The sequence below is a fragment of the Artemia sp. Qi Xiang Cuo genome, chromosome 7 (assembly GCF_049724085.1).
Source record: "Artemia sp. Qi Xiang Cuo chromosome 7, ASM4972408v1, whole genome shotgun sequence".
In the NCBI taxonomy this organism is placed as follows: domain Eukaryota; kingdom Metazoa; phylum Arthropoda; class Branchiopoda; order Anostraca; family Artemiidae; genus Artemia; species Artemia sp. Qi Xiang Cuo.
This window is the reverse complement of record NC_142800.1, coordinates 61,738,815-61,764,639: the sequence shown is the minus strand read 5'-3', so window position 1 is coordinate 61,764,639 and position 25,825 is coordinate 61,738,815. Positions and strand designations below refer to the sequence as shown.

The window sequence follows — 25,825 nt, the reverse complement described above, 5'->3', positions numbered from 1 at the left end:
TGTGGTGCTTCATAGCTGTGCAGGAGCGTCCTAATTTTAATCAGTTTCTTTCTCCATTTTTCTATTCTGATTTCAGTCTTTTTCCGCATGTTGATACTCGTTCTTACACTGAAGAGAGCTACATGGAGATACTTTTCGAAAAACCCCCATTCTTTTGTAATTTGTTCACTGATTGCATGGTTTTTATGTTTTATTGCCTTCAAAAGAAAGATGGGCTGAACATTTTGAGAATGTGCTGAACCAAGATAGAGTTGCAGGAAAAGATCCTGCAGATCAGGATAGAGTTAGAGGAAAATGAAAAAGTTTGTGATAACTTGGGTGCGAAGGAAGATTTGTTTCATGAGGAAGAATTAGCGACAGTACTAAAAGCACTAAAAAATAACAAGGCCCAGGATGCTGATAGTGTGCTAAATGAGGTTCTTCAAAATGGTGGCTCTGAGGTTAGAAAAAAGTTACTGAAGATTATGAATATGATTTTTGAAAAAGGGGAAGTACCTAGCAAATTTTAGAAAAAAATCGAATTAAACCCCTGTATAAGAAAATATGATACTTTTTAGACTGAGAGATTCAGTAGATAAAGTTATAAGAGAAGAACAGTGCGGTTTTAGAAAGGACACAGGATATGTCGACCAAATTTTCACTCTTAGGTTAATAACTAAGAAGTGCCTGAGTAGTCAAATACCTTTAGTCCTCAGTTTTATAGATTATGAGCAAGTGTTCGATTCAGCTGATAGAAGAGCTTTAGCAGAGGTCTTATACATGTATGGTATACCAGACAAATATATGAAAGTGATTAGTGCTATTTGCGAGAATAACACTGTTGTGGTTAAGGTAGGAAATGAGGTTAGCAACTTAATTCGTATTGAATCAGGGGTTAAGTGGGGTTTGTTCTATCCCCCTTTATATGGATTATTTTGATGGACTTTGTCTTAAGGAGCACAGGAAAGGCAATGGGAGAACACGGAATCCAATGGGGAGGAAAAACCTTCCTGAACTTAAATTATGTTGATGATTTAAGCATTCTAATAGAAAGTGTGAGCAAAATGAATGAGCCTTTAGAGGTTTTGCTAATTCAAGGTGCTAGAATAGGTTTGGAAATTAATGTTAAGAAGACTATGTCACTAAGGCTAGGAATAAATGAAGATGAAAAGGCGACGTTGGGTAACGAAAAGACAGATCAGATAGACAGCTTAGTTTACCTTGGTAGTATTATTAGCAAAGACAGTGGGAGCATTATTAGCAAAGACATGGTTTTTCTTTCATAGTTGAAAAAAGTCTGTAAGAGTAGGAAGATAAGTTTGCAAACCAAGATTAAAATATTGAAAGCTACAGTGACGACAGTGGTCAAATATGGTTCTGAAGCATGGGCGCTACGAAAAGCGGATGATGACTTGCTATATATTTTCCAGAGAAATTACCTAGAACTTGTTCTGGGTACCCGGCTGACTAAGCGTATTTCAAACAGTAGGTTGTACGAAAAGTGTGGTTCAATCCCACTTTCTAGGACTATAATGAGAGAAAGGTTGAGATAGCTAGGGCACGTTCTGCAGATGAAGGATGAAAAATTGCCGAAAGATATGTCCTTTTCTGTCAACCGTCTAGGGATAAACGGAAAGCAGGTCGTCCACGGTTGGGGTGGGAGGATGTCATAAAGAAAGATTTAAGGGAAATGGGAACTTCCTCGGAGGATGTAAAGAAGGAGGCTTTGAATAGATCGGGATGGAGGAAGATTGTGCGTAGCTGTGCTGGCCTCAGGCGGCTTGGTGCTGCGGTGAATTGTTAGTAGCAGCAGCAGCAGAAGTAGCATTGCCTTCAAAAAAGAAAAGGAAATCACGTGACAAAGCATTGTTTTAAGTTTAGTTATGTAAATGTAGTCTTTGGTATATGTGCTGTACATTACTGTTGCAAGTTTTTCCGCCTGAAAAAAGAATTGTAGCAGCAATTACATATAGGCCGTCACCGATAAGTTTAGCTCTTCTTTCTAAGTTTACCTTCATTTTTATAAAGTTTGATATCCTTTAATCAAGCAAATACTAAAATTCCCCCCTCCTCCTTCAACGAAAAAACCAAGTCATCGTAATGTGTTTCCGATGCAGTTTTATAGCTTATTTGTGCCTCTTCTTTTCCTTAGAATGACCATTCTTGGGTTGCAATTCAATGAACCACCTATTGAAATTTCAAGAAAGTGAAAATGTGACGAAAAACCTAGTAGCAGAGCAAGACAGAATATTGGAAACTAGTCAAAATCCCTGTTGGTCAAGAGGCTTAAAAAAACCTGAGCGCCCATTATTTTGTGGGGACCAGAAGGGAATTAACTAAATCCTTCCCCCAAAAATAAAAATCCAAGACTCTTCACTCCCCCTTCCCCCAAGAAAGAAAATTATCTGAAAGTTTCAACTCTATCCTCCTTTGGTGAGACAAAAACTGGCCATGGTTATCGAACAACGAATAAAATTCGTTACCTTTCAATGAACTCCTACTGAAAGTAGTTAATCTCTATACACTCGTTAATCTCTATACAGTAGTTAATCTCTATACACTCGGATACACTCGTTCACCTTTAGGCATCAGGCACACAAACGGAAGTAACGTCTATGATCTCTAGTTAGCATCCAAAAACCAACTTACTCTGATTGTTAACTTTTGCCCATATAGCACAATGTAATCGTTTTCAGATTAGTGATTTGTTATGTGCAGACACATACCATCTATATTAAGTAAAATTAAACATGAAGACCGACTTACATTTTCTGAGTACCGTTCAAGAACAGCTCGAGCACATGATACTGCTATTTTGGCTGCTCGGTCATTAGGGAACCCATAAATTCCTGTAGCTATACAGCAAAACGCCTGAATGAAAATAAGATAAAACAGACTATTAGATTGACGTAAAATTGAGCACCATACGTTGGTTACTAATGTCTATTTTGGAGAAATTTCAATGTTTCAAAGAATAAATGTCTATTTTGGAGAAATTTCAATGTTTCAAAGAATAAATGTCTATTTTGGAGAAATTTCAATGTTTCAAAGGATAAATGTTTATTTTGGAGAAATTTCAATGTTTCAAAGGATAAATGTCTATTTTGGAGAAATTTCAATGTTTCAAAGGATAAATGTCTATTTTGGAGAAATTTCAATGTTTCAAAGGATAAATGTTTATTTTGGAGAAATTTCAATGTTTCAAAGTATAAATGTCTATTTTGGAGAAATTTCAATGTTTCAAAGGATAAATGTCTATTTTGGAGAATTTTCAATGTTTCAAAGGATAAATGTTTATTTTCGAGAAATTTCAATGTTTCAAAGGATAAATGTCTATTTTGGAGAAATTTCAATGTTTCAAAGGATAAATGTTTATTTTGGAGAAATTTCAATGTTTCAAATGATAAATGTCTATTTTGGAGAAATTCAATGTTTCAAAGGATAAATTTAATAAAGAGTTTTTCGAATATAAACACATTATTACAGTCGTAACATTCGGAAAAAATAAGAAATATAAGACAAACGAAGTGAACGAAGATAAAGTGCAGTTTCCCAAATCTTTCCCTCTCCCTCTTCCTTTCCCTCCCAAATCTTTTCCTCTTCCTCGCCTGCTACTGTTAGCCCGAGAAATAAACACCTGATATCATGAAAGTATGTCATGATAGTGAAAAATGTCAATATAGTAGAACATATAAGAAGATAAATCAGTGTGAACTAAATTCTAATATTCTGTAGTGTTATCTCAGTTTATTGAAAAATTGAGATAGCACTACAGAATTGAATAAATTTCGATTTATTGAAAAACATTTTATTGAAAAGTAATTTAAAAACCTAAGCAGATAGTGGAATTTAACACATTGCCTGTTCAGTATTTTCGACTTTTTTTTATCCCTAAATAGGCCATGAATATTATCAGAACTCTCTAAATAGGCCATGAATATTATCAGAAATAATGTCTTAGGATACCTGCTTTCTAAATAACAATAAGAATTATATGCCATATACGTAGCCAAGGACAAACACATTCATTTTTCGGATTGACAAAGGATAAAAAAGGTATTGCCATCTTTTTTCTGAGTTTTGCCATATTTTTACTTTGTATGTATCTTTCGTCTAACAGTGGGAAACAGCTAGCCCTCTATCTCTCCATACTTTCCTGTGCGGACCTTTTGGCGAAGTCTGAGGTGATTTCATTTTCAACAAAAACGACCTCCACATGCATGCAGTTCTGTTGATCTCGATATATCGGGTGCCATAAAAAAACATGCATGAAAAATCAGCAGAATAAAAACTAAAAACAAATGTTATCAAACAGTATAGGACTTTTAAAGTACTTCACTCCTAAAAAATCCCACATACAAGTTAGCTTCAAAGGAGCCTTCCCTGATTTTCAGGGAAGATATTCAAAGGAGCCCTTATATTCCAAGGAGCATTGCTTCTAAGATATTTTACCCTTTCTGCATGTCTGACGATGATTAAAGTACTGAATTTAATGGTCGCACTTACAATAGATCGAAGTTTATGCTTGACACATAATTTGAAACAATTGTGATAGCAACTCATCAATGTCTCATCGTCTTTATCCATTGGGCCGACAGTATGGATTATATCTAGAGGAGAAAAATATTGAATTAGGAGAAGATTGTCAAGAGACAAAAAAATTACATAGTAAAAAGTTTGAATAAGAAGAATAACAAAATGTTTTTGCAATTACAAATGAAGAGGACCAACCTAAGAAAAGGAAACACAGGAAAGAGGATCTACCCTTACAATCAAAAAGCCTATAATCAGGGGAAATTCACCGAAACCCAAAATAATACCTAAGGTGTGATTAAGAAGAGTAACTACCGAACCAAAAATTCGTATAAAATATAAATAGCACTGCAAACAAAAGAATATTCTAATAATTCGAAAACACATGTACACAATGGATAAAGACGCAATAAAACAAATAAATAGCTGAATAATATCAAATAGTCAAACAGTTCGTGGTAACGAACTGTAAGTTAGGAGCGACCCGGTTCAATAGAACTCTAAAAAACGGAATTTTTATACTAATAGATACATCAAAAGAATAAGATTTTTATGCTGATTTCAAATATACAAGTTTCATCAAGTTTAGTCTTACCCATCAAGTAACGCGCCTGAAAAAATTTGCCTTATTTTCGAAAAAACGGGGAAACACCCCCTAAAAGTTATAGAACTTAAATGAAAATCACACCATCAGATTCAGCGTATCAGAGAACCCTACTGTAAAAGTTACAAGCTCCTATCTGCAAGAATATGGAATTTTGTATTTTTTGCCAGAAGAAAGATCACGGATGCGTGTTTATTTGTTTTTTTCCCAGGGGTGATCGTATCGACTCAGTGGTCCTAGAATATCGCGGGAGGGCTCATTCAATCGAAAATTAAAAGTTCTAGTGCCTTTTTAAGTGACCAAAAAAATGGAGGGCAACTAGGCCCCCTTCCAAGCTCATTTTTTCCCAAAGTCACCTGATAAAATTCTGATAGCCATTTTGTTCAGCATGGTCGAAAAATACAATAACTATGTCTTTGAGCATGACTTAATACATTGCTTTTGGTAGCACTTACCCCCCCCCCCCTTCCCTGAGAAACTTCCTGGTGGTGCTAATGTACCTCGCCCTGTATACATGTCCTGTAAGTTAAAATATTTCAGAGACGAAAAAAAAATCGGAATCATTTCAAGTATCATGAACCGAAGCAGCCAAAACTAGTTTCAAGTTTGTTTTCTACATTAGATTCCAGCCGGCCAAGAGACTCATCAGGCCCCGTTTTTTTTTTTAATTCCAAACCTTCTAGTCTTTTAGCCTGGAATGATGAGAAACGTTCTGAGTTAAGTAGCTGGGCTGAACAAAATTATTATTATATAAAATTATTGAGTCCTAGCTGATCGAACAAAAAGTATTGGGCCCACTTTCAGACAAATTAATTCTGTTTTAGTTTTATTTTTCTCTGTGCATAAGGACTTCCTTGACTAGTGAATATAAGCTTACCAAAAAAGATTTCGAGCTTCCAGGAAAAACTGTCGGTCCTAATTCGAACAAACCAATTTTTAGGACACAAAGATGTTTTGTCATTCTTTTTTCTTTCCCTAACATAATATATGAGGATCCATTTCCCTCCCCAAACGCTCTCTGAAAGTTTTAACTTGCCCTCTTCATCCTTCATCCCTTCCCCCATCACTTCCAACATGTTAGTGATACTCCATTTTAAAAGCCTGGGTGATTATATCCTCTGTTGATTTATCTCACTACCTCATCGTGAATATATTCAGAGTTTTACTGGGTCTAAAATTGCTAAACATTTTAGAGAGATAGAAGAGATCTTTGGCCCCCACATCCCCTCCCTCGTAAAACAAAATATGAAACACCTCATCTCCCTGTCCCCAGCAATCCTAAGTTTCAGCTCAATCCCTACCTGTTATTGCCTAGATATTGCATATATGCCATATGATGAATTGGATACATGGTTTCCTTCAATTTACCCCTTTTACCTCCCGCAAGAAAATCCTAGGTCAACTTGACACCTCAGCACCTTTTGAAAATTTCACCTGGATCACCCGCGCTGCTCCTTAGACAAGGACAATACTTCACAGGGAAGATTCTGGTCGAACAAGAGAAGGAATATTTAGATTTTTCTTCTCTCCCCGTTCAAGATTCAAAAACACTTGCCACCTTTTCCAACGCTCCCTGACAATTTTAATGTAATCCACAAAGCTTTTTTCATATTATCGCAGATACACTGTTTTGATCACTGGGAACACATAGTGTCCTTTAGTTTGCCTCGCTACTTAACCAGGAATAGATAATTATAGATCCTATAGCAGCTAACAGTACAAAAAGGTTTCAGTATATTGACGCCATTCCCAATTAAAAACTTGAGACCTACTTTACCCACCCCCCTGAAGAAAAATTTGGAAAGAAAAGATCACTCCAAATGTTCTTTTTCTAATATCAAGATCTAAAGAGTCAAATTAAAACATCTTAGGAAATATTCCCCCCCCCCACCATCCTAGGTCAAATTTTTACGGTGGCACAGCACGATTAGATTTCAAAGAATTGTACACAAGAGAAAATTTACTCTTTGCTGGTAAATTGAAGCCTTTGGTGATGACAGCATTTCCAGGAAGACATCCTTGAGGATACAGTTTCTTCGTCTCGCTCAAAAGCTGTTGATATCCAGCCGCTTTATGGATAGCTCCGTCGACTGAAACGAAAACGAGGATGAATATTAGCAGTGTAAATTTTAATAAAAATTGTAATGACAAGCTACAATATGTCATATATAAAGAGTCTACACAAGCTCGACAGTCAAGTAACTACAACTAGCCCCTAAAAATGAAAAGACAAAAAATGGAAAAAATGGCTACCTGAAACAGCCAGAATATTTTTCTTATTTAAACAAGGATAGGTTACGAAAACGCTAAGATTTATTTCTAATATTTTGTGCAAAAAATAATGAATACGTAAATAAACTTTGAAAATTTGGTTATATAAGTATTTAGTACGTTAGCAAAAATATACCACGTGACCAGGAATCATCTTTAAAAAATGTCTCCTTTGAGTTTACAATTAAAATCGAGTGGTGTAAGAGTTATATCTATCATAGGCAGCGCTCCTACGTAAAGAGCGAAGTGATTTCTATTTTTTTATTTTTATTTTTCCAAGGTCATAGCGTACGGATGGAATTGTAAAAACTTCGCAGGAGGCTAATTCAATTGAAAATTGAAAGTTCTTGTGCCCTTCTTAAGAGTCCAAAGCGATTGGAGGTTAACCAGCCCCAACCACACCCTTCTTAGTTCCCTCCCGTCTTCAAAATTTTGTGATTGCCATTTTGTTCAAAACAATCAAACGCACCAATAACTATGCCTCCAGGGATGACGCAACCCCTCACTGTCTCTGAATCGATGGCCGTAAATTGCGTATGTTGCCATTGTTTACATATTGGTTTTAATATTGGGAAAGTGGGGAATATTTGATCATAAATCTTCAAAAGAGTTAAATTTATGGAGATGAAACTTTCAGGGAATGTCGAAATAAGTTTTAAAAACCACTTTATGCATTCAGGACGTCAAAAGAGGATTATCTGCGCTACCTCAGGTATGGCTTAGGGTATTTGGTTAAAACTTTCAGGGAATGTTGAGGGAGCTGTTGAATTAAATCAAAAGTCCCTATATACACCCAGGCGGTCAAAAGGGCACATCTGCAATATCAAAGAAACATTGAAGGAAATTAAGCTGAAATTTAAGCAAAAGTTCAGGAACAGCTAAGAGTATTAAGCTGAAACTTTCATAGAATGTTGAGGGGGAAGTTGAACTAAACCAATACTCATTATGTTTACCAAGGTAGTCAGAAGAGCTTAGACGTAATATCTCAGGAACGGCTAGAGGCATTCAGTTGAACCTTTCAGGGGACATAGAACTTAATCAAAAGATATTGCGTACATCCAAGTTGTCAGGAGGACGTATCTCCAATAAGCGAGAAACAGCTAAGTGTTGAACTGAGGCAAAAGACACTATGTGCATTCATGAGCCCAAAAAGACATATCAGCAATATCTCAGGAATGGCTAAGAGTTTTTAGTTGAAACTCTAAAAGAAAGTTGAGGGGGATGCTGAACTATATCAAAAGTCCACTAAATGCATTCAGGTGGTCAAAAGGGCGCGTCTAAAACATCGAAAGAACGGTTAATGTTATTAATTTGAAACTCTCATGGCACGTTGAATTAAATCAAAAGAAGCTATCTGCATCCAAGTTCTCAAAAGAGTATGTCTGCAATATCTCAGGAACGACTAAATGCATTTTGCTGAAATTTTTCGAAAATATTGAGGGGATGTTGAACATAATCAAAAGATATTATATGTTTCCAAGTTCTCAAAAGGGCGTACCAGCGATGTCCTAAGAACGACTAAGGGTATCCCGTTGAAACTTTCATGGAAGATTAAGAGGAATTTTGAAATAAATCAAAAGACACTATCTGTATCCAGGTTGTCAAAAAGGCGTATCAATATCTGAGAAATGGTTAAGGCCATTAAGGTGAAAATCTCAAGGCATGTTAAGGGAGATGTTGATCTAAATCAAAAGACATTATGAGAATTCATGTTATCAAAAGGATCTATCTACACCATCTTAGGAACTACTACTACTAACAAATTACTGCAGCACTAAGCCGCTTGAGGCCAACGCAGCTACCCACGCTCTTCCTCCATTACAACCTTTTCAAAGCATCTCTCTTACAAACACCCAAGAAGTTCCAATTTACCTTAAATCCTCTCATACGGCCTCCTCCCATCACTCGGGGATGACCTATTTTTTGTTTGGCCGTAGATGGTTAGACGAAAAGGACCATCTTGGGCAATCTATCATCCTTAATTCTCAAACTTGTTCTAGTCATCTCAACCTTTCTCTTATTATAGTCCAAGAAAGTGGGGTAGAAAAAAAAAATAATCATACAGCTTACTGCTTGAAATACGATTTGTTGGAGGGGTACCCACAAAAATCCGTAGACAATTCCCATGGAAAACTTCTGAAAATTATCCTCCTTCTCGCGGGTTTCCCATGTTTCATAACAATACTTTACCTCAGTCATCACTGGCAGGGCCGTCATGTATGGGGGGAGGAAGGGGAGACGCTCCCCCCCCTCCCAGTATTTTTTGGTAACTCGGTAAAAAGAATAAGTCTTTGTTTAGTTTAATAAAGACCACGAGAATACTGACATATCATCTACAGTGTTTTTGAACTTGGTCGGTAAACGCAGTATTTTACCGACTCCTGCCGTGATTTTACAGATGGTGCCACAATTTTCCATTTGGTTAAATAAAAAGCACTAAAATAGTGACATGATGTGTACCGAAAACTAGGTCTCGGTTGGTAAGTGCAGTGGTTTTACCGACTTGTGCAGTGATTTTACTTATTGTACTCGAAACGGACATTATGCTAATTATTGACAAAAAAACAGTCGGTAAAAATGACCAGCCAGTCGGTAAAATCTCTAGTTCCCCCCCCCCCCAAAAAAAAAAAAATTGGCTAGTAACGACACTGATCACTGGTGCTTCCAATATCCTAATCTGGCTCGCAGATTTACCTTTCTCTTCTTCCAATCTTTTTTCAACTGTGAAAAAAACAACCTCAGCCTTGACTATTATACTTTTAACATCTTCGCTGTATCCACTATCTTTACTAACAATACTAACTAGGTAAGTGAAACTATCCACTTGATCGACCTTCCCGTTACCAACATCACCTCTCAGCCTTCACTTATTCCCAGTCTAAGCGGCTTAGACTTCTTAAAATACATTTTCAAACCTATTCTTGCGCCCGGAACCCTCAAAACTTCCAAAAAAAATCATCTTGCGAACATTTTCAACTAGGCTCATGTTTCTTGGGACAAAATCGATCAAAGTAATCCATATAAATGGGTATAGAACGCAAGACTGCTTAACTCCTCACTCAATAAGAAACCGGCTGTTAACCTAAATTATAGCAATTATTATTAGCCTTTATTAATAGAGAGCTGTTATTGGCCTTTGAGTAACCAATGAATTAACACACGCCTCTTATTTTTTACCCATTAGGTCGAAATGTGTCGTTAATAAAATTCCCACTTTACTGCAACACAGAGAGCATAAAAACAGTTTCCTTATAATTTTCGGAGGCAGGGAGCGTAATACATACCTTTCAAACCTTTATTAGCCAGCCGAATCACAGTACATCCTCTTATATCATACCAAACTGAATTTCCTGGTATTTCCCGTTAAGAAACATAAGAATACATAAAAACTCACCACCTCCACCTCCTCGTAGTGGTCTATTAGCAGCATTCACCACAGCATCAACTTTTAGCTTTGTTATATCACCTTTGATTAATGCCACTTTCTTCCCAAGTTCTTTTTCAGAACGAAAAATGTTAATGTCAGGAATAGAAGGAACTAAAAGAAAGAGTTTATTTGATGTACCAATGGGCTATGAATTTATCGACAAAACTAAGATGCTTTACAGCAGGCATGTGCAGAAAACAGTGATCAATGTTCAGTACGAGAATAACACTGCTGCGGTTAAGGTAGGAAATGAGATTAGCAGCTGGTTTCGTATTAAATCAGGAGTTAAACAGGGTTGGGCTTTATCCCACATATTATGGATGATGTTGATGCACTTTGTCTTAAGGAGCACAAGAAAGGGAATGGGAGAACACGGAATCAAATGAGAAGGAAAAACTTTCCTGGGCTTACTTATATTATGATGATGATTTAAGCATCCTAGATGAAAGTGTAGGCAAAATCATTGAACTTTTAGAGGTTTTGCGAGTTAAGGGTGCTAAAATAGGTTTGAAAATTAATATTAAGAAGACTAATTCGCTGAGGCTAGGAATAAGTGAAGATGAAAAGGTGAAGTTGGGTAACAAAAATATTGATCACGTGGACAGCTTGACTTACATTGGTAGTGTTATTAGTAAAGACGGTGGGAGCAGTGAAGATGTTGAAAGTATAATAGCCAAGGCCCAGGGTGTTTTTTTTTCACGGCTGAAAAGGATTTGGAAGAATAAAAGATAAGTCAGCAAACCAAGATTAGAATATTAGAAGCTACAGTTATGACAGTGGTCAAATATGGTTCTGAACCATGGGCGCTCCAAAAAGCGGAAGAAGATTTGCTAGATATTTTCTAGAGAAATTACCTATAGATTGTTTTGGGTACTCGGCTGACTGACCTTATTTCAAACTGTAGGCTGTAAGAAAAGTGTGGTTCAATCCCACTTTAGGGCTTCAATGAGAGAATGGTTGAGATGGCTGGGGCACGTTCTGCGGATGAAGGATGACACATTGCCAAAGATTGTCCTTTTCGGCCAACCGTTTAGGGCTAAATGGAAAGCAGGTCGTCCACGGTTAGGGTGGGAGGATGTCGTAAAGAAAGATTTAAAGGAAATAGGAACTTCCTGGGAGGGTGTAAAGAGGGGGGCTTTGGGATGGATTGGAATGGAGGATGAGCGTGCGTAACTGTGTTGGCCTCTGGCGGCTTGGTGCTGCGGTGAGTTGTTAGTAGTAGTAATAGAAGCAGGTGCAGGGAACTGTATTTCGAGCTGGGGGCACAGTCGGAAAAAATATAGAGAAGAAGCAGGAGGATTACACTAAAAACAAAGAAAATAGAGGTAGTCTTGAGTTGTTCTGCTGCTTCAAGCACATTTTAACTACAAAGAAAAGTATCAATAAATTTACCAAAACTTATATTTTGCTTTTATGAAAACATTGCCTATACAGCTTGTTCACATAAAATAAGACATCCGCACAATTATTATCTGTATCCAGCCTCGTATTGTAGTGTACCAAATTACCAGAATATTGGATCCTCCTTAAAAAAGCTGGTAAATTTACATTAAACTTTCTGTCAGGTTGAGACCTCCCACTCCCCCAACAAATTTTCTAATACCTTATAGCAAAAATTGTGTCTATCTACCACAAAGTACAGCAGCTGGTACAATAACTATTCTAGCATAATTAGTAACTATTCTGGCATGATTAGTCGCGTTTTTTTTTGTTTTTTTTTGTTTTTTTTTATGGCCAACTATCAAGGCTAATAAAAAGTAATTCAGGGGTGGATCCAGAGAAGGAGGCATCCCAAATTTTGTACAATCTTCACTCGCATTTATACGAGTCTGTCACGCATTAAACAATTTTCATCAAAATTCTAGCCTACGACAAGGCATTGTAAGATAGTTCTCAGATGAACACAAAGTACAAACATTTTTCCGTACAACCACTAAATAAATTGAAGGTAAAAAAAAAAAAAAGATTCCCATTATTAAAATGGGAATCTTTACCCCCCCCCCCCTTCTCTCCTACAGCCTGTTCGACAAAAAAAAATATTGTCATGATTCTACACCACAAAAATGCATAGTAAAGATTGTTTTTACAAAAATCCTAGCAGCCTCCCCCCTTCAAAATTCAACTGCATCCGCCTCTAGTGTTAGTGGTGTTAAAGCTAATTTCATTCTACCCTAAATTCAACAAACAGGAAAGTCAAGAGCAATGTTAAAATTGAATGTAAAACTCTGGTAGATATATTTTGCAAATCCGTATGGACAGGCGATACATAAGGCGGGGGGCTTTACTCTTAAAAGAATATGGAATTTTCAACGCCAGACAACACCCTTTTTTCTTACCTTTCTAGACCTTCTTTCATTTATGTAAACTATAATGCGAAATATTTACCAGTTTACAAGTTATCTTGAGTCATTTATCTTGTTATCTAGTTATCTTGAAGTATGTATCATTTACTTACTATTATGCTGCAATTATGTAGAAAACCCATACATAGCATTACCCTAAGATGTTTTGGGGTTTTGAATATTCTATGACTTTCTATAAATAGCTACTATTTACATTAAAACAAAACATATTTTTAAATCCAAATGTTTATTTTTTGGACATTTTAGTAAAGCTTTCTCAAAAGTCTACCAGAAGGGGGTAGAGGACTATATTATTCCTGTTTTTCTGAGATACTCTTACGTGAGTAGCCTACAAACCCTGATATATTTTTTCTCTAATAGATCCCACAAGAATCAAAATTGTTCCCTCTTCTATATTTAAGTGAATTTAAGTCACCCCGTAGACCCGAGGATTTTTAAATGTAAGAGGGAGGGAGGTAAAAATACGTAATAGTGCATTTTTAGGCCAGTTCCCATGAGTGAAGCTCTTTCTGACTCGTTCCAAAGAGCGAGCAGTGTCCCCCTCCCCCTTTGGACGGATAATAGAGCAGATGAAACACTGATTAAAATTTCTAATTTATTTATTTACAGCCACTCCAATACCACCCCTGAAAACTTTTTTTTAAGGAGTGCTTACTTCGAATTCACGAGAGGCTACTTGATTAATTCATTCAGTCTTTTCCTTCTTAAATACAAACTTGAAATAAATTACTAAAAGAAAGATGTCTATCTGTCCAGAAGGGGAAATATGCCATCTAATTTCCACTATATGTAAACTAAATTAAAAAGTATTCAATTTCAGATGATAAATATGGGCCAATTTACACAGCTGGACAGCGCATGTGTACTTGACACCTAGGCATTGCTTGTTTGAATCTTAAGCTAGGTTTTGACAGAAGTTGAAATGCACTTTGGCAGCCAAGTGTAATGTTGTCCAATGAATACTGTAACATAACTTGTTTATTTTTGCTTGAAAAAATTCACTGTCTTGTGGCAGAACATTTATGTTAGAACAGTTATGTTGTCTTACTTATTTCTATATGCTATAGGGCATGCTAGAAATTATTTTCATTTCTTTTTTCTAGCTGATACATGAACTAACAAATGATTTAAGCAGTCTTTATTGTTGTTGAGAACACTTTCACGAACACGTTAAAAGAAGTCCCTGAAAATGACAAAGAAAGTTTTAATGTTTAAAGATTTCTATGATTTATGAAAAAAGATACAACTTCCCTTGTTAGTGCACTTATAGCCAGTAGGCCTATAGCAAAAAATCTAAAAATTTCATACAGATGGAGCTTAAATAACAATACGTCTCTTAAAGTGGAGACATTTTATTCATTTTTTTTTTAAATGTAGTTGTGTTAGCTAAATGTATATTATAGCCTAACACAATTACATTTGATATATATTATACGTTATTTAGTTTACAGTCACTGTACAGCTAAATATCCAAAATTTTATAAATAGATGGAATTCAAATATTAATAACAATGCGTTGCTTAAATTCGTACCATTTTAATTATATTTTCCAAATGTAACTGTGCTATATATTATACATCATTTAGCATATATTGTGTGTTTAGCTGCACATAATTAAGCCTTTCAGCATTTTTGCAGTCGTATTTTATTTCTACAAAGAATTCATTCAATTCTTTCTATTTTAACAAGTATATTAAATAATTACACAAAAACTATACACAGTAACCCAATGCAAAATTACCATTACTCAAAATCTTCTCCTTGTTTTGTTGGAAATAAACAGCCCAAGATTTCAAAGGCTTCCAAGCATTGCCACAAAGAACCATTGGTGTGTCAACCATGTTTGCTGTACTTTTCTGTAAATTAAATTGTTTGTAACATTTTTTGAATTGATAATAGATTCAATTAAAACAGTTGCAGTTTATTGTGTTTTCATAATGACCACAGATCAAACCCTTAAAATCCCTACTCAGCAGCCCAAAAGGGGAAAAGGTATATGCGGCATTATAGAAAAGATACTAGCATCCTTGGGGCTTTCAAGAAAGTGGTCAAAGCACAACCTTTAAAAACAGTGGGAATTGGGGTGAATCAGTTGTTTAACACAATAAATATTTCTAAATATTAAATATATAGGTCCAAATATTTTCATCCTTGAGGGGGAAAGAGTCAAAGCATCTTTGCTTGGGGGGGGGATATAGAAAAGCTACATTTTTAGGTCACAGTTTTTCCTTTTTCCCACTAGAGAGGTCCATTTGAAAATTTTTTAGGGAGGAGTTAGATGGCCTGCAGGGGCAGGAGTTAGATCTTTGGCTTAAAGGACGAGGTATTGACTAGGGGGCAAACCCATTCATAAACGTAATAATTTCTGTTCGTTTTAAGTTTTGATGTTGCTCCTTACTTTCAGTTGAAAGACTTTTTTTCTTATTTAATTTCTGATCGTTTTTTAAATAATACTGGGAAATTCGGTGCCCCCTTCATAACAATGTCCCTTCCCCCATAAAAAGTAACTCCATGGAAAGATCCTCCCACATAACCCCCGACCCTTCACTTTGGTTGTAAATATAGAGGGAAATAACTTTTCAGTTATTGTAAATAAATTGAAATTATTTGCTTCAGAATCGGCTGTAGAGTCTAAAAGGTCTATAGACAATTCTAGTCTGAACAGGACAAGCTTAACAGGAAAAACTTAACGTCGATATTCACAATATCATAATCTCCTCTTTAAGCCAAAGATCTAACCCCTGCATACAAATAAAATAGCATACATTATTCATTAAAGGGTCTTAAATTCATAGTATAAAAAAAAAAAAAAAAAAAAAAAAAAAATGAAATGTGAATGTTTCCTAGGTCATTCTATTCAATAGGCTACCTAATTAGAAACTAAGATAATCAGTATTTTCGATTGTCATGAAAATCTAGCTACATCTAAGCATAAAAAATGATGCCTACGAGCAGTATTCATTCATGTGCACAATGTTTGAAATATCAAGGAGCAAGCCATCATACTAATAAAACGAAATTTATACGTTTAATGTATCTGAGAAATATTGCAAGGGTTTTACAATATCTTATAGCATTACCATCACTACCAGAAGTACATTTGCACTATTTTAGTACTTTTTTTTCAAAATAAGTGACTTTACCGTCTTATCCATCTCTCTATTGCTAAACTTTGAGATGCAATGCATTGTGTTTCTGGCCTTCTTCCGTAACAAAAACAGCAGAAAACTTATGGGGTTTTGTGATTCAGTCCATTTGAAACCTAAAAATCATTTCGCGAGTCAAAATGTCACCTAATTTCTCAGAGATAAAGAACCCATGAGTGGATTTTCCAAGCACCACAGGGAACTCTCAAAGAAATTTCGAGTTTTAATTTATAGAGGACCTTAAATGTGCTGATAGCTCAAAAAGCTAATGAGAGGCTAGTTTATAACAAAGTAAAAATACAGATTTTTACAAGTTTATCTTAGTATTTCTATGATTTCAAAGAAGGTAGGGGGCTGGCTTTTAGTTTTATGTCATTTATTCTGATCTCTTATCCAGCCTTTACAAGTTATGGCAGAGTCATTCAACCAATTCTAAATAATTCGGTCACACAAACTAAAACATTTCTAATGGGCGAGATAGGGTGGTTCTTCAAGGCACCACAGCCTTTTAAAATAACTTTTACAAAGCAAAAGTCATTAGATCATGTTCTTCGACAAACAGATTACTAAAACCATCACCAATGATCATGCTGCAGACTCCTATCTGCAAAAAGTGCAGTATGTTTCTTCTTATTTTCAAGTACTTTTTTGTTTGGTATGACTTAACGTTTGTTTAAAGTACCAAAAATAACAAAGTAAAACAATTCCCTACTTTTAAATTTATAGCCTATTGGACAGATTAGTTGTAATGAGTAGCTTGGTTTCATCCATAGACTTAGCACCGTCAGTTAGTTCGAATACCAATATTTCTTATAGTTACTCGGTAGAAACATCGCGATCCCGTAGTCATCAAGGACCATAGGGACGGGTGTGCGCGCACTCAACCTCCTTTCCGAAATTTAGAAGACCTTACCCGACTATGACGACGTGTCTGACCCCGCGGTTGGTGTGGGTAGGTGTGGGGACCATAACACCCGCTATTTCGTGGGTAGGGGTGGAGGCTATTCTATTCTAGTCTAGTCTATTCTATTCTAGTCTATTCTATCTAGTCTAGTCTATTCTAGTCTATTCTATAGTCTAGTCTATTCTAGTCTAGGGTGGAGTCTAGTCTATTCTATTCTATAGTCTAAGTCTATTCATATCTGAAAGCATCGATTTTTTAAGCGTTTCCTTTTGGTTATTTCAAAATAATGCAGATTTTAGGGCAGTGCCATATTTTCGTCAGTGTTCTTAAATTAACCAAAAAAATAAATAAGCACAACGAATTTACTGACTTTGGTAATGCATTATCTCCATAAAAACTCAAACATTAACAATCTCTTGGTTCCCAAAGGCACCTGCACCTTCTTAAGCTGTTTATTACCTAATTTATTTAGCTTATTCCCCCTCCCCACATACACACTTTTCTCTTTTTTAAATAGACACCCACTACAACCAAAATCGCATGACTAAAAATGGAGATATTTTTCAATAAAAAATGAAGTTTAATTCTTCCTAATTTTTAAAGATAAGATGTTTGTTTCAAAAAATGACTATCACAAGCCACAAGAGCCGAATCTGCATTTCGGAGTCATAACAAAAAATATAATAAAAATAGCACAACCACTAAAAAACTGGCTAAATAATGCCAAAAACAACAATATAAGAAAGGCAAAGCCATTCATTAGTAAAAAAAAAAGCGTCAAATGTAAGAAAGTTAAATAGTTAAAAACTAAAACAAAACCAAAACCAAAGAAAAGATTGAGATAAAAATAGCGTTAAAAAAGTTTAAAAGAGAACGCATAAACAAGGGGGAGGGATCAAAAGAAACAAACGGACACAAACTTGGGTATCACCAGAACAAAAAAAAAAAAAAAAAAAAAAAAAAAACTAGTGGTTTATTTTATAAGTAATGAAGGGGACAAAGGTTTTTTCATAACTGGAGGTTAAGCAACGGATGGGGGACAAGATAGGAGCGGGTTCAAAAAAAGTACGTGGGAGGCGGTGTCTGGATGGGGAGTGTCTTTTGGGGAAAATGTTTTCCGTGTGAAGGTTTATTATTCTATTTTTTGTAAAACGGAGGCACAACATTCCTCTCCTGTGCTCAAGAGTTTCCCACTTGGCCTTTTTTAGAAGGAGTGAATATGGTACCATAGCTTCTTTAAAAATTATTGTTAGGGCTATTTTTAGAATAGATTCAATTTTTTCTGATTCATCACGGGAGACGCCAGGATGCGAAACTGGAAAAGCATATTCAAGATGCGGGCGGACGAAGGAAGTATAGATCCTTAAAGAATGGGATAGGGGGACGTTAAATTTATTCAAGAGCTTAAGGAGAGACATGGACGTATTAGCTCTATGGACAATATCTTTCACGTGGATATCCCACTTTAAATTAGAGGAAATTGTAACCCCAAGTAATTTAAAGGAAGACACAGAAATATTTGGGGGAATAGGGTTGAGGAAAAGGGGTGAGGTTTTGAGGAAAAAATTGGCATTATCATAGATTTAGAGGGGTTTACTCTCATGTCTAACTCCGGAGAGTCATCTGCCATATCACTGAGAATACTCATAGGGTTACTTACTAAGTTTCGGTAGCAGGTTTCAACTACCGTTAGGTCATTCACAAATTTCCATCTGTCGGGAAATTCCTTTGCGATACTGTTTATCATGACAGAAAAAAGGAGGGGACTGGAATAATGATTTTGATATTCGACTACCTGTGATCTATTTGATAAAAAGAAGCCAACCAATTTAACCAAGAAATAATCAATATTGAAATCAGTTACAAGTTTCTGAACTAAAATATAGTGGTTAACAAGGTCAAGTGCTTTTTTAAAGTCAACGGAAATTAACTTTAGCCAGCAATTGGGTTTTTCTACAATTTTCCCCACTGAGTCAATAAGAAAAATAAGGTAATGGGAAGTAGACGTGGATTCGATGTTCACGAATTGTCTCAGCAAGTAGGACGTAGGATTTTCTCCTTTAGCCAATCTCCGAGGAATCCTTCATATAGCTTAGAGAAAATGGGAGTGAGTGAAATAGGACGAATACCTTCAAAACCAGGTTTTCCGTCTTTCTTTTTCAAGGGGGTTATGAAATCATGTTTCCAAATTTGCGGATATGTGCCAGACTCAGTAATGTCATTGAAAAGAACAAACAAGGGCTTTGAAAGGAAGCGACTGAAAGCACTAACAAGAGGACACGGCATATTTAAAGGGCAGACACTTGTTTTTCGTAGTTTCCCAATTCTTCTTTCGATCTCAGATGGAGATATGGATGAGGAAAACAGGGGAGAGAACATCAGTAGGTGATTTATAAGACAATGCTGGAAGGCTCTGGATATACGGTTGTGTAAGTTTGCACTTAACCAAGCCACCCAATCACAGCTCCTTCTCACTGTCCTTGGTACTATGAGGACAGTGACTTGCTATTTAATTCCTAAATACAGGCAACCATGTTTCTTTTTGCACATTCTTTTTACTTTTAGCTTTACAGCAATGCAAAAGTCTAGTGTGAAAAACATAAATAAAATAAAAAATGTCAGGGGCATTCACGTATCCATGCCATTTCTTTCTTCTTCTTTTTTTTTGCTCAGCATTATCAGAGGTTCTACTAATACTTACTTTTGTTCTTTTAAACAGATTTAAGCATTGTTCTATGAATAAAAACCTAGAGAACTGTTATAGAAGCACAATCAAATTGTGAAAGTGATTTACCCCCCCCCCCCGATTAGGATAGGCTAATAAAAAAAAGTCCCTTTATATATAATTCAAATTTGGTTTACAGCTTAAGATTTTAGAATGCATGACTGCGAGTGAAAAAAGTAAAAACAATATCAAACTGTTTTTATTATGGTGAGCACGGATCATTTCCTCCAACCATTCATTGTTTAAATGAGAATGGTCTATAATTAAATTCAGAAGATAAACGTGTTTTAAACACCTTTAGGCGAGTAGGAGATAAATGTAATAGGGATCTATGGTTGCTATGTATGCAATAAATTATTTTTTGGAGAGATGATTTTTGTGAGGAGTTGGGTCATTTTTGTTCCTGCATTATGCTGGTTTGGTAGGAAATATGCTATCTTTGAAAAGGGGAACTCTTCTTAACAATAGCTCTTCTAATCTAGATCAGATTTTTTACTATAGCTTCAAATTGTGATAACCAGCAATACTACCATACTTTGACTAAACATGACAACACCCTAAGTGAGGAAATATTTATCTAAGAGAATAGCCTAATATACAAAAGCATGTTTCCTATGTGAATGTAGACCAAATTATGCCTTAGTTAACTGAATTAAAGCACGTCGCAGTGAAAGAACAACATGATGCAGTGTGTAGAGAAGAACTAAGTCCTTAAAACAGGAATAGCATGGAGGAAAATGAAATATAAATACATGGCAACTGGGTGGAATATGATTTAATACTGTGAAAAGAAGAACTATAATCTATTCAGCAAACCCCTAAAAGCCAAATTAGAATTAGTTCTCCTACATACTGATGTGCATTTAGAAATGGTTCCAATACACATGAGAACAAAAGCATGGAAAGTTTTAATTTGATGCATCTATCGTGCCCCAAGTGATGATCCCAAAGAGAAGAAAACCTTCTTGCAGATGCGAGGAGAGCAGTTTGATGAACTTTACTCAGACCATGAAAAGAAGATCTTTATAGCAAGACTTCAACTTACCTGACGTTAAGCGCACAGATAATGAGATGCAGAATCATGAACTTCTTGAAACCCTAAAAAACAACTATTTTATCAGGTTCATAAGGGAACCAGCTTTTTATAGATATTACCAGTCGGAAGATCTTGGTCTATTCCTGAAAAATTAACCAAAATCAATAAATAGCCTTTCAATAGAAATCCAAAAAAGTGTTACTGTAATTAGAAGTCTGATAAAGTTATGGCAGCATTTCAACACCCAATCATCTAGTTATATTGAAGTACCTTAACATGTCAAACCCAAATGAGAAAACAAAAGCCTCAGCAAAGCCACAACAAAAGCCATAGAGAAGGCAGAGATTGAGCTCAGTATATTTAATACAGTCATCTCTAGAATTAAAACAAAATGGCTTTAGCTCTAGTAAATTATTATGCTTAGACATGAAGTTTAGCAAATCATAAGTTTTGAATGTCCTCTAAGAAGATAAAACCTATAAGCCTCCTGACTCTAATGGACAACTTAGAAGCTAAGTGGGTTAAAATAGGGGCAGAAGAAATAGCAAAGCCACTTACCCATTTATTTAAGACTTCAATAACAGAAGGGATAGTGTCAATCTTTTAGTAGGACACAAGTAGTGCTAATCTTTAAAAAAACGTGATAAAAGTACCCCATCAAACTACAGACCAGTTAGCCTTTCGTCCTAAATTAACAAACTTATGGATTACTGAAGGAAAGCTGCTCATTCCAATAGAATGTTGATTCCTCCTGAAAAGCAGCTGTGCAAACCGGCTTCTAGAAAACACTGGATGATCGTAGAAAAGCTGAAGAAAACAGATAACTGTTCTCCAAGTCCCAATTGACACAGAAAGAGCATTTGACCAAACACAAAGACTATAAGCCCATGGCGTCCATGAAAGAACACTTACCTGAATACTATCTTTTCTCAAGAATAATAGCCAAAAAAATGAGGGATCTCAGTCTTCAAGTCAATTGGTGCCAAGGAGAGTAGTCTAAAGCAGAGTAGTCTAAGACATATATTAAACTCTGAGCAGAAATTGGCTTTGAAACTTCATTGGGATGCAGAAAAGTTAACGCTTTCAACAACTGCAAAAATCTCTACCAAGTGTTTGCTTAAGGAGATATCTTGCAGCTGCAGAATAATGCTTCGGAATACGCTGCATTAAAAAGCGTTTTGGAAGTTCATCTACTGACTTGAGACAGTCGACAATCTTGTCAGTCACAACTGTCTGTAGCAGTGGCACTAAGTTCTTTTCATCTTTGAATGGCTGAAGCGTTAGTTCATCCCTATGCTCTTTGGTTGCTTTGGCTTTTAAAACTCATTCAGCCAATGTCAAAACCAGGAGCTTCAGCTCTGCAGAGTTCATGCACTAGGGGCTCTTCCTGTTGAAACTTTTTGGTGAAACCTATGAAAAGGTTGGAACTATCAAGAAAAAAACTGACACGCTGCTTTCATGGTCAGTTATTTGACCAGCTGGATGATCTCTTTGTGCGCATTTGATTTCTTAAGACTAAGGTTTTTCTTTGGAACATGACAACATATTACTCAGACAGAGCTGGCATCTGTTACCTTACCCTCAAAGTGGCAGATCATATTGTTGAATATCTGGTGGGTATGTCTTTCAAAAACCAGGACTTAAGAACGCCAGTTTTCTCTGGAATCTTCCCTTAGTCTTCTTGTCTAGCCAACCAGCCACCAAAAAAGGACTACCCTTTGATGATCAGATTGGAACAATTTTCGTCAATTTCCTGCTAACCCTTCCAAAAACCGGTGGATACTAAATGTATCTTGCAAGTACCAATATAAAGGAGACCTTTGCTACCTGTCAATTCACTTTTTTCACTGTCAATCAGTCAGAGAAGTTTTTGTTCATGTTTGGACCATTACAAATTAATGCTAGTACTTTAGAGATAGATAAACCACTTTTATCAATTGTTCTACCTAATTCTGACTTCAGCTGTGGCATGTCCAATATACGCAGTTTTCAGATGTCTTTCTGCCACTCGTTTCATCTTTTTGGACCAGAATCGGATCCTCATTTGAAGCTCTTTCTCACTATATTAATTAGTGGTTTGGTTAAACTCAACAGCATAATAACTGTTGCCATAGGCGTAGAGTTTCGATTTCTCCGGGGGTGGGGGGGGGGGGCAGCCCTTGTACCAAAAACAAAGCAGCATAAAAGCTGTGTTTGCCTTAGGGAAGATGTGGGTCAGATGGGACGCGTATTTTGACATGTTGTTTTATCTCGTAAGTCTCTTAAATTCACAACAGAGTTCTGGGTTACAAGCGTGGAAGTTTTTTTTTTGTCGAAGAAGATGTAAAGAAAAATGCTGTTTGTGTCTGAACAAAAATCGGAAGCAAAATATCGAGACTCCTCGAGCAAGAATAAAAGCAAAAGTTTAAAATTTTAACACTGTATTAAAGGCTTCTTTGGCCTTCTTCTGAAAATAGCTAGATGCTTTTAGCATAAAATTAAAATTACTATATGAATAACATCTCGCCGTTAATTTGCGAAATATTTCTGTTTAGACAAAACCTGTCCCAAGGTGCCAAAATTTCCCCTCGACTTCAAGCCGTGAATAATTGGTACTCACCAATGCTACGGGTCGATCGAATACAAAGAGTTCCTTCATTTCTAAGTTCTAATGCATGCTACATCTAATGGGATAGTGAAAACGTATTCATTCGAACTTGAGCTCGCTTGATGAACTCGTCTCTGAGTTTGTTGTAGTCTACGCTTTCTAGGACTTTCCTGTGCACTGACAAAACAGCTAAATGATTCAGTCTTTCCTGGGTCATGGTTGACCGAAGATATGTTTTTAGCCTTCAAAGGCCTGAAAATGATTTTTCTGAAGTACTGTTTGAAACTGGCATACACAACACTATCCTAATTAACTTCACGATCTGGTGAGCAACTTTGGCAAGGGAATCATTTTCTTTCAGAAAAATGACAACAGCATCAAATTTCTAGATCTCCTTTTTGTTCGCTTTAGCTTGATCAAGGAGTATGTCTCGGTGCAGCTGCAACTGGGCGTAGTCCTCAAAATCGTCTTTATAGAAGTTTTGCACGTACGAAACGTCAGATACACCTATGTTGAACTCTTCTACTTTAGAGAGATGTTGAGTTGTTTGGCTTGGTTCAAATCTTGTAGTCAAGCCCATCAGTATGCATTTGATAGCTTCATAGAAAACATGGCGATAAGTATCTTCAGGCTTAGACGGAAGGTAAAGAACACCGCTTCCATCAAAACGACTAGGAACTTTGCGTTTTTTCGGGAGCTTTGGTTCATTAAGACTCAGAATGTTTGCACATGAGACAGCTGCCTCCCATAGTAGTTTAAAGCGATGTTCATTTCTCATACGTTCCAAGACCTTACGGAGGCAATCAATTATTTCCTCTGCCTCTCTGAAGTGGAGCTGCGCTCTTTGAATTTCAGTATTGAAGTCTTCTATTGCAGTAAAAATAATGCAAAGAATTTCTAGCTTGAAGAATGTATCGAAGTTGGTAGAGGTCTCAAGAAATCCATCAGCTTTGGCTGTCTGTTTACGGTTTTCTGGGTGATTGCTGAAGTCCTCAAGCCAGTGGATTATTTCGGAGTAATTGCTAGTGATTGCAGTGACAGAGGGCTTTATTAAGATCCACCTAATTGGACAGAATGGTCAGTGTGCCACTCCTTCATCCAGCTTTACGCAGTTGAAACTTGACAACCTTTTTGGGGAACCTCTAACAAAAGCGATAAATCTCTGAACCATGTTCATAACATTCCTCTTATTGATGTTAGTTTCCACCGCATCCTGAGCAACCAGGTTCAGACTGTGAGCACGGCAATGTGAGCTCTTCCCTCCTGAGCCTTCACCAGAGACTGTAGACCCCTTTCGCTCCCAGGCATGTTGGCAGCGCCGTCGTAGCATTGTCCACGACAATTTTGTAACGAAAGACCGAAACGACAAATGACATCCAATAAGCACTTAAATAGTGTTTCACTATTTGTGTTTTCAGTTACATAAAATTCAAAAAACGTTTCGCTTATGTCGAGGTTGTCATCAACAGTTCTAAGACAAACGGAAATCTGTTCTTTACAGGAAACACTAGCGGTTTCGCCAAGCATCACTCCAAAATACTTGTACTTTTTCCCTTGATCTATGAAGAGTCTAAGCGTAGAATGGCACATATCCTCTAATATTTTATTTTGAAGGTCAGGTGACAACCACTTGTACTTTTCTGGTCTGACTAGCCACTTTTCTAAAACTGGAACATCATTTGCCCTTAGTTCAAGAAGGCGTCGGAGGTTCGAAGACTCTTCTTGCTTACCTCTTATAGGTGCTTCTTGCGAGGCAAGGTAATTCAAAGGCGAGAATATGAGCTTCAGAACTTTGCGAGAGTCATGCGATTCTTGCTTATGTTGTGCACTTAGCTGTTGACTCACGTCATTACCACGGTATGAAGTGTCTTTGGTTGCGATAGCTGCTTTGTGAAATCCCGAAGTTTCGAGCGACTTAAAGCGATCGAGCGCCCTTTTCCAGTTGCTGAACCCTTTCATTACGAATATGTCAAAGGAGTCTTTATCACAAGAAGTCTTTGGAATGGACATTTTCATATTCACTGCTTCTGTGCAGACTGTACACACAGCACCGTTCTTAGTCGTGTTGAGTCGTAACCATTATTACTTTTCAGTCCAGCTAGCTTGAAATGTTCTGCCCTTAATAGTACTATTATTACCGACATCGCTGACACTGATAGTATCAGCTACACTAGATACATTGCTACTACTAGGGCTACCATGGTCATTTGCTTTCTCATTTATATCACTAGCTCGAACATTACCACTAAA

General features: G+C 36.5%; 1 protein-coding gene across 5 annotated transcripts in view; it reads right to left on the bottom strand.

Annotated features, from left to right (window-relative positions):
* LOC148950539 (ADP-ribose glycohydrolase MACROD2-like) overlaps window positions 1-25,825 on the bottom strand; it is a 93,178-nt gene that overhangs the window by 56,742 nt on the left and 10,611 nt on the right. For 2 of the 5 annotated variants that reach the window (XM_089091645.1, XM_089091647.1), the window contains exons 2-6: window positions 14,919-15,033; window positions 10,782-10,925; window positions 7,081-7,206; window positions 4,486-4,589; window positions 2,746-2,850 (exon numbers count right to left, since the gene is read on the bottom strand). In XM_089091645.1, coding sequence (XP_088947771.1) covers window positions 2,746-2,850; window positions 4,486-4,589; window positions 7,081-7,206; window positions 10,782-10,925; window positions 14,919-15,033 — 594 coding nt within the window. Of the gene's footprint in view, window positions 1-2,745; window positions 2,851-4,485; window positions 4,590-7,080; window positions 7,207-10,781; window positions 10,926-14,918; window positions 15,034-16,320; window positions 16,440-20,997; window positions 21,132-25,825 lie in introns of those variants that run through there. The other 3 variants (XM_089091646.1, XM_089091648.1, XM_089091644.1) reach the window with 3 other exon arrangements.